This window comes from Oryzias melastigma, linkage group LG7 (genome assembly GCF_002922805.2).
Source record: "Oryzias melastigma strain HK-1 linkage group LG7, ASM292280v2, whole genome shotgun sequence".
In the NCBI taxonomy this organism is placed as follows: domain Eukaryota; kingdom Metazoa; phylum Chordata; class Actinopteri; order Beloniformes; family Adrianichthyidae; genus Oryzias; species Oryzias melastigma.
Genome location: NC_050518.1, coordinates 1,609,570 through 1,620,770, shown reverse-complemented (window position 1 = coordinate 1,620,770; position 11,201 = coordinate 1,609,570). Strand labels below are relative to the sequence as shown.

Sequence of the window (11,201 nt, the reverse complement as noted above, 5' to 3'; positions counted from 1 at the left end):
CTCCTTTTACATCCAGTCCAACAAAAAAAGGAATACAAATATAACCAATATAAATTAAGTTTAGCCTAAATATTAAAAGGGTTTTGTACAAATATACACCTTGTGCGACAGAGGACTCATAACCCCCAGTTGAAACAGTAAAATCTGTCTAATACAAGAGACCTCAGCTCTTATCAGTTCCCTCAGCTGTTGGACAGGACAAGTAAAATAAAAAAAAAACTATTTCAAATTTAATGGGAAGCCAAAGCAGCGATATAAGCAGAGGGGGGACATGAGTTCACTTATTGATGCCAGATTTGGACAAACTGGAGATGTTAAGGAGACTTTTTTGTTAAAACAAGTCAAAAGAGAATTATAGTAGTCTAAATGAGAAGGAATAAAAGCATGGATGATCAGCTCAAGGTCAGACTGCGATAAAGTTGTCTTCAGTTTAGCCTCGTTCTTCAGGGGATAGAAGCAGTTTTTTACTAGTAGCATCACGTGGGAATCTGGAGACATAGATTTGTTTAACCAGACACAAAGATTCCTGACCATGAACTGGGCAGAGGAGCTCAGTGATTCGAGGCACTTTTGATGGAGGGTATTTTATTATCAGGAGCAAAAATGTATGTCTCTGTTTTTTGAGGGTTTATAACAGAGGTGTCAGAATCCCGGCCTTGAGGGCCGGTGCCCTACATGTATTCCAACCAACCTGCCATTGAAGCTCCTTATTTGCTAAACACACCCGGTGCAGGTAAACAGCAGCAGATAAGGCAGATTTTTTGTAAAACCAGCAGGAGACCAGCCCTCAAGGTCTGGATTTGGACACCCCTGGTTCAGAGGTATCAGGCCTTGACAGTTCTTGCCCTTTGCTGCCCTCTCCTGGTTCCTGTTTGAGGCAACGCACCCTAACACACCTGCAACTCCTCATTCCAGCAAAGTATAAGACTGGTTCCTTCTCCTTCTCCCTGCCAATCCATCTGCTTATTTCAGTGGTAACCCTAGCCTCTTAAACCGTAGTTAATCAGTTTGTTTTGTTGTGATCTTGGATCCCTTGACTGCGCTGCCCTTGGACTCACATTTGCTCTCCACCTGCCTTGACTCTGCTTATACAACAAAATCACTATTTGTTTTCCCAACACTCAGCCTCTCCTTTGTCTGACCATGGCAGTAAGTGGTTGTCATGTAAAGATTTTTAAAATTACTTTCATCAAAGGAGCAACAAAGCTTATATATGATGAAAATATGACTGACTATTAATATTCTGACTATTAGTGTTTACTGTATCAGGGAATAGATATTGGGATTTTTAAATGAACCATTTTGTGCTACAAAGTAACTTCATTTGTCACAGGTATGTATCTTTAGAAGAAACTGGATTCATTTGATGTCTTTTCAGGGTTTTTGTTTTTAATCTCTTTTAACACATATTACGACATGTAGTGTTGAGTCATCACAACATACACAATGCATTCCCAGTAGAACATAAAGGGGTCCCCACAAACCATCTCTGTCGTTTTCTTCTACATCAGTAGAAGAAACCACAGACAGAGGCCACGGACCGGTTTAATGTCAGACAATATTTTCACAATATTTTTGTACAAGGCTGACAAGGGAGAATAGATGTTCAATGTATTTTTTTTTCTTTTAGCCTCCAGTTTTTCTTTAAAGTTTGAGGGTAAAGTTTATTCTCAAATGATCTCAGTTTAACTCAAATTAAGTGAACTTAGTCTGAACCAACAGACTTTCCCAGTCTAAATACATCCCAAGTCTCTGTGTGAATACTGACATGGACATGAACATCAGAGGATCCTGTGGAAGCGAAATCTTCAGAATCCTAGGATGAAGTTGTACTATCTTGTGAGGCTGGAAAACCACAATTTTCTGCATCAAGAATCTGGTTCACATGTCAATGCCTGAACAAATTAAGTTCAACATTTGCAGTGTGTGTCAGAGTTTTGTTTGTGTCAAAAATGTTTATGGTTGGCCTTTTTGGTTTTGGATTCCATCCTCTCTTTCAAGCACCTGTACCATGGTGTAGGTTCTTGTTTGGTGTGTTCAAGTGTTGTTGATCTTGTACATATTCTTGAAAGTTTAGCTTTCTGCTTTATTGAGAAATGTATTGAGGAATGGGAGATTTTGTTTAAATAAGATCGTTGCTGGTGTGTGACCTGCAGTGGCGTTTACAGTGTTTAGGTAAGAAAAGAGGAAGTTGTCAGTTTCTCAATGCACTTTTTTTCCTGTCTTCTACCTTCTTTCATGGACTGCTGGAAAGATTAAACAAAAGCTTTACATTGGTGAAAGGATGGTGAGTCTTGGGGGGGCTCTGGCACAGTACGCAGGTTAGATGAATGTTCATAATGAATGTAGACAAATACCACTTTGGGGTTGTTTTTCGTAAGGAATGAACAACATACTGCACAGAAAGGCTCAAAAAAGTGGATTTTTCATGATATAGGCCCTTTAAGTTTCATTTTTTTAGTTTTTAAGACATATTACAATTACAACATATTACAATGCATTGACTAAGTAAAAAGTAAATATGCAATGAGATTTTTTTTTAATTAATGCCGTCATTTGTATAAAATGTTTTCTTTTTCCTTTCACTCTACGATACAAGCTTTTACTGATTCCTGTTTCACTTTATGAAAAGTATGAGGAACATCTTCAGGCTTTCGTATGTGGAACAGTTCCAGTGTCTTAAACGTAGATAGCGTGACAGCTGTACACATTCTTCTGAACCCACTGCTTGCCCTTCAGGGAACACGGCGCTGCTGGAGACAGGTTGTCAGTCTGTTGCAGGATTGCACACACTCACATACAAAATCACACAAATGGAGACACCAATCAACCTATGAAGCCTGTTTTTGGACCATAGGAGAAAGCAGGAAAAAGCCCATTGTGAGAAGATGCAAACTCCACACAGAATCACGGCTGCTTCAAATCCCAGCCAGCATATAAACAAGGAGCTTCTTGCTCTGAGCGTCATCCACTGCACCACCATGCAGCCCTTAGTGTGGCATCGACTGGCAGGAAACAAGTATTATGGCTGTCAGGGGATTAGAAATTTGAATCACGATTAATCGCATGATTGCCCATAGTTAACTTGGGATTAATCGCAAATTGATATGTTACTTTTGTTGTAGATAAACATGTGTACTTAAAGCGTGTTAAGCAAGTTGACATTGTTTATAAGAATGGCAGAAATGCATTGTTTTAATTGTTTCAGTTACAGTGCAGGCTGCGAGGTGAAGCAGCAAACACAGAGTGCAGCCTCACTGCAGATTGCACAATCCTATGTAAGCTGGCTTGATTTTGGGCCTCAAGTTTACTCAGCATATGCTGATAATGTATTCTTTAATACATTATTGACATTTCCTATTACATCCCCTCAATTTTCATTTATATGATTTAAGTTCGTCTAACGTTAATTTACTGTTCAGATCTGACATAAAGCTGCACTGAAAAGTAGGGCTGGTATCAATGATAATTTACAAAAATGGTTCAATTGGATTGACCAGAGCCTGGATCGATTTGATTCAGATTTTTTCAGATTCTATCGATCCACTCAATTGGATTAAGTTCAATTTAAAGTTTACACGGTTTACACATTTGTTTAGAATTATATTAATAATCTACTATATGTTTTGATTATATTTATATTAATCTGAAACAGTTCACATACTGTAAAACGTATTAGTGAAATAATGATTAATAGCATACAGTGTTACAAGGTTTCTCAAAAGGGGAAGATGTAACAAAAATGTTGACATCATTAACATTGTAAACATTGTTCTGCTTCTCCTGTTTGGCATGTTACCTTGGTCACTAAGTGGCGGTCTTGCTATAGCATTAGACCTTAATCCAGAAGAAGAAGAAAGTAGGCGCCAAACAAACTGTTTTATTACAATTGGTTTCTTTAAAAATATTGAATTAAAGAAATTCAAAATTCATGCCTGTGAGTTTAAAAATATTCTAATTTAGTTAGCAATGTATTTTTATGTTAGCATTAGTCATCCTATGGGAAATTCCATTAAACATTAGCTAACGTGAGCTAACATGAACATCCATCCATCCATCTTCCATCCATCCGCTTCGTCCCTTTCGGGGTCGCGGGGGTGCCGGAGCCTAACCCGGCTACTGATGGGCGAAGGCGGGGTACACCCTGGACAGGTCGCCAGTCTGTCGCAGGGCCTCAGTCTCACACACATACACTCTCACACCTAGGGACAATTTAGAGTCACCAATTAACCTATGAAGCATGTTTTTGGACGGTGGGAGGAAGCCGGAGTCCCCGGTGAAAACCCACGCATGCACGGGGAGAACATGCAAACTCCACACAGAAAGGTCCCAGCCGGGATTCGAACCGGGGCCTTCTCGCTGTGAGGCGAGAGCGCTAACCACTGCGCCACCGTGCAGCCCCGCTAACATGAACACCGTTTAAAAATCCTTTTCCACTTGCACACAAAGTTTCTCCGCAAGCACACGTCAAAATGTTGCGTGTGTGCACGATCACTGAGATTCTGCTAGCATGCATGCATCCCTCATGCCCAGCAACCAGATCTTTTTATTTTCGAGTTGTTGGGAACTTGTGGTGGAGGATCCAAATGCAGGACAACGGATTGAGAGAAAGATGGGTTTTATTTCGAGCTGAGATTCTGGATGGCAGATGGTTGGTCCAAGGCGTGACAGGAGGGAGTCCGGGTGATCCTTGACAGGAGAGCAAACGTTAGTGACAGGAACTAGGAGTAAAAGGCTTTGGCTTACTACGTGGCCAGATAACAACTCAGGGTCGATATACTCCACCGGAGTGGAGTAGACGAACCGACGTTGGCTGGTGGGCGTGGATGTGCTTTTAACTGGTCGTCTGATGGGATGAGCAGGTGTGGTGAATCAGTGCCTGAGGTGGACAGCAGGCCCTGACAGGATCCCCCCCTCAAGGGACGCCACCCGGCGTCCGAAAGCGGTCAGGGTGTCGATGACGGAAGTCACGCACCAGGCCGGCGTCCAGGATGAAGGAACGAGGCACCCAGCAACGCTCCTGGTCGTCTGATGGGATGAGCAGGTGTGGTGAATCAGTGCCTGAGGTGGACAGCAGGCCCTGACATGGGTTTAACACGAGCGCACAGGAGCAGAGAAGCCCACATTCAGTGAACATCCCATTTGTATGTAAAACCTAAAAAATGTTTTAAAATTTTGTTAAACGTCACAGGATCACAAGAGTTTTGAAGATGCAAGCCTGAAACACGCATTTACGATCATTTACGTAGATTTTTCATTTACAGTGGTTACTTGAACTTGAGTTGCTGAGGCCAGTGTGTGCGTTGCTTGAGGCTAAACCTGGGTAAACATTTGCAGAAAATAACCAGAGGAATGCAAACATTGTAGAAATGCAGCAATCCGTTTTAGTCCACAAGACTTCACGTGCACCTGTCAGGAATTGTTCCTTCTCTTTCTCCTTGTTTTGGATGAGTTGATATATTGTTCTGACAGAATCACATTCTTTCACATTTGGATACAGCCAAAATCTTCGCACTGCAGTATAAATACAGGAGCTTTCCTATGACACCAGCATCATCACTCTGAATCTTCTGAAGCCATGCAGCTCTTCAGACTCAGCGCAACAATGTGTAAGTCTGTGAATGATTCTTGAAATTCTTAAAAATACTGTCTTTAGTGCTACATCTTAACTTCTCAGATTTTAGGTCAAAATCTGACATGTTTGTACACTTTACAAAATTTAAGAATTTCTTTACAGAGCAATACAATAAATTGCAACTAGAAATGATTTGTTTCTTTTAGATTGTTAAATTATTCTTTTTTTTCAGTGGTTGCAGCAGTTTGCCTTTTCATGGCATCAGGTAAATTTCCGTTTACCGTGGTAAATTTGTCACAAGACAAATGAAGCTTTATAAACAACAAACAAACCTTTGCTCCACTAATATCCTTGTCATTTTAGGGGTTTCCACAGAAACAGTCACAACCTGTGTCGACTTTGACGATGTCGTCCATCGTCTGGAATGCGGTAAGACTGACATTTCTCATTTCTGCAAGCACAAAGGGCTTTAACTCATTTAAACAATTACATGATAGCAAAACTCCAATATTTCTTGTGTGTCTCATATAATGTATTATTTTTTAAAACAAAATCAGAAGAGAAAAAAGGTCAAACAATTTTTGAAACACTAATGAAAATGCATATTAACTAGGGCAGGGAATCACTGGGTACCTCACGATACAATACATGATACGCGATACATGAGACGCGATACATGAGACGTGATACAGGATACGCAATACATGATATGCGATACATGAGATGTGATACATGAGATGCGATACATGATACACGATACAGGATACGCGATACATGATACACGATACAGGATACGCTATACATGATACATTGCTTGCATACAGATATATATACATATATATATATATATGTTTCTATATATTTATCTTGTCCTAACGTTTCTGTTAAAATATGTATCCATAATAAAATACCATCATTATCATCATAATACATCACTGACACACAAAGATTAGTTGAGATTGCTGATATGTAGATATGGAGAATTTATTTAAAAATTGGAACACATAACTCATTATCTACTGGTAAAAATGTAAATTTACAAAAAAAAAAAAAAAAAACGTGTATTTTTATGTTTCTCCTGTGAAACAGAGAAGGGAGTGATCAGTGTGGAGTCAGCCCTGTATGGACGTGCAAACAGTTTCATCTGTCATGAAGGCAAACCCACACACCAAACCAGCGACACAAACTGCCACCAAAGTGGAGCTGAGAATTTTGTCAAAAGCAGGTAGGAAGTATCAGTGAAAATGCCCTCTTTTAAATGTGGCATATAGAAAGGTTATCAAGCAAAATCTCAATTTTCACTTGTTGGAGGATTCAGCATTAACATTTCTTACCTGTTCTACTTGCATTGACACTTTGATAGACTGGATAACTCATAAATTGATTGGAAATGTGGATATATGCATACACATACACACATGTAATCAAACTTTATTTATACATATTTGAACTTTTACATTAAAGTACATTGCTTGATTTTTCCTCACACAGAGAGTAAAAATGAAAGAGCTATGATACAGGCATCAATGTTTCTGCAGTTGCACTAATCAAGGTTTTTCATGTATGGAATATCAATAATTTATACTTTGGCTTCATAATTGCAAATGACTATTCATTGTCATTAAACTTTTCTTGGATTTGTTTTAACCTTTTGCAATGTACACAACAGATCTGCTTTATCAACACTTTATTAATGAAGAATGAAATTAAGGAGTGTGTGCACATTTCCTCTGCTCTGTATGACCAAAAACAAGCAATAGAAAGAAAACACCTCCCAATGTGACACAAGTTTTTCAAAATAACAAACAAACCCATAGGCCTGTCACACTCAATAACTAAATTTTATTTATTGAGTTGAAACTTTCTATTTTATAGATGGTAGAAACAATGATAGGCAAACCCCAATCAGCATAAGCATATTAAATTGGAGTTTTTCTTTTTTTTTCAATTTGCTTTATTTCACTTAGGTGCAACAACAAGACGTTTTGTGAGATCAACAGAGTCGATGTTAGCTCAGAGGATCCCTGCTATGGAACATACAAATATCTACAGACCAACTTCACCTGCATCCATACAAAAACCAGTAAGTCGCATCTTTGCAAAACAGATAAACTAAGTTGATCAACCTGAGTGATGACTAAAGACAGATCTGATGATTTTCTCTTTGTCTTGATAGCTCACCTCTTTGCATGCCAGGAGTCTTATGCCCATTTGAAGTGCGGTAAGAATACGTCTTCTGTGTAATCAATACAATGGTGTAGTTGCGTGTGAAGAAAGCTTCCTTTATGTTCATCGAATTGCTTCTTTTCTATCAGATTATGGGATGGATATATATGTTCTGAGTGCCAACTATGGGCGTAATAATCATACCATCTGCTCTGCCAACCGAACTCCCTCTCAGATTGAAGATGTCACCTGCTCCAACCCCACCCCAATAGTTGCTCAAAGGTGAGGTTTTGGTGGGGGTATGCATAGAAAGTTCTGCAACAGTCACATAAAATAAAAATAAAAACAAAACACATGGGTTTACTTTGCATAAAAGTAAAAAGATAAATAATTATTTTAAATTAAAGAATGGCAAATAGAGTCCTGCAAAGTCTCAAATGATATCAAATTAAAAAATTAAACTTTTCGGATCGTAAGTCACATTTTTTTGCATAGTTTAGCTTGGGTTTCGACTTAAAATCCAGAGCAACTTGTGATTAAAAAAAAGGCTCATGTGTTTGCTATTTTCCCAGTAACAACAGCTGGAGGAAACTGGAGGTGTTTGTGTATCAGTATTTGCTACTGAAAACAACAAGTTCTTCTCAGTCTTACAATTTGACTGTGTATGTGAGAACTGGATTGATTGACACCTCACCTGCCTTGTTTCAAGAAGCCAAAATCCCAATGACTTCTATTGAGAAAAAAAAAGATATTAGTCAGACATTCTATTTGTCAGAATAACCATTCTCGCTCTGCTACCTCTTTTTTGGTTTGTTTTGATAATTCTATTCTTTTGTTTTTGTGTTTTTTTTCTGTAGTCTAAGTCATAAACTGGCCTTAATAAAACCATGCAGTCTTACGTTGAAAGCATTTGATTGACAGACCAGTGACTGCTAACTGACGCTGTCTGGTTCCAATCATTGACATAGAGAACTGCACGGAGTGAGTGTGATGTCACTCATAGAAAATGACTCACTTCTGGTTCAAACCAAATGAAGTCAATTCGTCGCCATGTTGGAACCAAATATTCTCAGTAAGCTGTAATTGGTCCGTGTCAACCTTAGTCTACATTTCTATGGCAACCACCCTCTCCAATCGGTAGTGAGAATGTTAGAAGGCCACGCCCCTTTCACTGAGAGCAGGCTCAGAAGAATCTCTCTAACAATTGCATTCGATACCAAGACACTCACTTTTATTGAGGCATCAGATTGGTCAGTTCGTAAACTGTATAACTTGCACTATAGCATAAGGATTATATATAGATATAAAAACAGAAAACAAGAACATGTAAAAAAGAGGCAGAGCAAAAATGGTTATTCTGACAAGAAAATGAGTAACAGCTGTTGGTTTCTCAATAGAGCTCTATGGAATTTCTGCTTTTTTAGAACAAGTACTTCCTATTTGGAATGTGAAAGGGGAGGGGCCACTCAGTCCAGTTCTCATTTACAGTCAATGGTTCCAACGTAGCGACGTGCTTTGATAAAATTCTGTCCAGAAATAATAATAATAATTAAAAAAAGAAGAAGTAAAAATGTCCACATCTGTCTTACTTTCATTGCTTTGAATCCACAGATGTAATGGGAGAAACAGCTGCACCATCAGAGCAAGCAACTCAGTGTTTGGAGCCCCTTGTGACGGCACATACAAGTATCTTGACCTGACTTATGCTTGTCAGTGTAAGTAACTAGTTTCATAAAGTTATTAATTTATTTCAACAAATTTGTAACTTTTTTATTTAAGCCTTCTTGCCATTGCAACAGTTAATCAATTGTTCATGTTTTACGATGATTTTTCACTTTTAGCCACTAAAGTCCTGCATCAGCAAAAATTTCAAAACTGTTCTCTTGTTTTTGCAGATCCTACCCATTGTTGATGTTGGTACTACTCCATTCTGACAAGTTACAACAATCATTTATTCCAAATTTGTGGGCAAAGAGTTAAATATTAGTATAAATTCATGGGTTAGATGCAACACAAATCTTATTTTTCTTGTTAAGGTTTCATTTAGTGTATTCGTTTCACCAATATTTTTTATATCTTTTATGAACAAAATCAAGACCTTTCTGAATACTTTTTAGGGCATTTGATTTTTTTTTCTTGGGTTATTTTTTCTTATAAAAACATGTATCAAATCATCATAAGTAATGGAAAAACTTAAATAATCAACACAAATGTGAGTTCCTGAATGCCTCATGAGCAAACTTTGAGTGACAGGAGTCTTTGGAGTACAAAGTGTAACTCTGCTGCTTCAAAACCTCACTGCAACTTAAGTTTAAAATTCCATTGTTTGACTTCTTCTTATGTCAAATTCAGGATTGTTTGAATGAAGAATAAAGACACAATTTAATCAATGTTTCTGTCAACAGTTTTTGCTGTCTTGAAGCCTTTTTTTAAACATTATTTTCATAGCACGCACTAGTATTACGCAGAAAAAAAAGCCTGCATTTAGTCTCAACCGCAGTACTCAAAGTGTCAAATTTGATTTGGAAGCTTTTAGTAAGTTTAAGAAGATTAAATATTTTTGTCCTATACGGCACACCACCTTCCTCAATGGAGGAAAAAAACATAAATTTATGAGAATGTATTAATCTTTCCTCAAAATTGCATAAAAATAGTATTTTTAGTGATCAATTTAAGCACTTCAAGCAGGAAATTCCCTTAAAGGAACTCAATCACTAAAGGAAAAAACAAGATGCACAGCTATGGCTTTTTGATATTTTCACAAGATTAACATGAACACGATGAACAGAAAAAAATAATATATTGTTTGTAAGAGCGTCTGTATGAAGGTGTGTCAAAGTTTATGGATGAGCAAACTGATGTCTCAGAATTATTTAGAGAAATATTGAAATCTAAAGAAAAAGGGTGAATGTGGTTGAAAGCTGATTGTAATCTATACTTATATAGACAAAGAGTGGAGACGGTCTATGGGCAAATGTGCTGGATTTCATTTATCTTTTCATTTATCTAGTCCCAAAACTGATTATTTGATCAGTTCCAAAATGATAAAACTGTAAAATGAGTCTTAAAAGAATCGCATGCCAGATACAGAAAAATAGGTTAAATGTTTAAAAAAATGTAATGCCATATGCTTTGTTGGGGAGCAGAACATCAAAAATTCAAGACCAAAAGAAGATGTTCTCCTTTCTCTTGCTTTGTCTGCCTTGCTCAGCTCTGTTCTCTCCCCCACCTTTTAACTCTTAGCTCAGAGTGTGCAACACCTTTTTTACCTTAAAGGAGATCATAGCTATTAATTAATGGTGGGTAAGCACACAGAGGCTCTAACAGATTCATGTTTCAGTCAGAAACTTTTGATCTACATAAGAAGAAAAAGGTGTCAACAGGGGCCATTTCAAGAATCAGGTTTAACAATTTCAGAGTTCAAACCTGAACTCAGAGTTCCCTGACTCAGAGTTCACAA

General features: G+C 37.9%; 1 protein-coding gene across 1 annotated transcript; it reads left to right on the top strand.

Moving 5' to 3' along the window:
* Window positions 1-5,304: 5,304 nt before the first annotated feature.
* On the top strand, window positions 5,305-10,155 carry LOC112159081 (L-rhamnose-binding lectin SML). The gene is made up of 9 exons (XM_024292929.2): window positions 5,305-5,609; window positions 5,808-5,840; window positions 5,939-6,004; window positions 6,665-6,800; window positions 7,543-7,658; window positions 7,752-7,796; window positions 7,891-8,023; window positions 9,353-9,456; window positions 9,637-10,155. The coding sequence occupies exons 1-9, from the start codon at window positions 5,579-5,581 to the stop codon at window positions 9,651-9,653; spliced, it is 681 nt and encodes a 226-aa protein (XP_024148697.1). The 5' UTR covers window positions 5,305-5,578; the 3' UTR covers window positions 9,654-10,155.
* The last annotated feature ends 1,046 nt before the right edge of the window (window positions 10,156-11,201 follow it).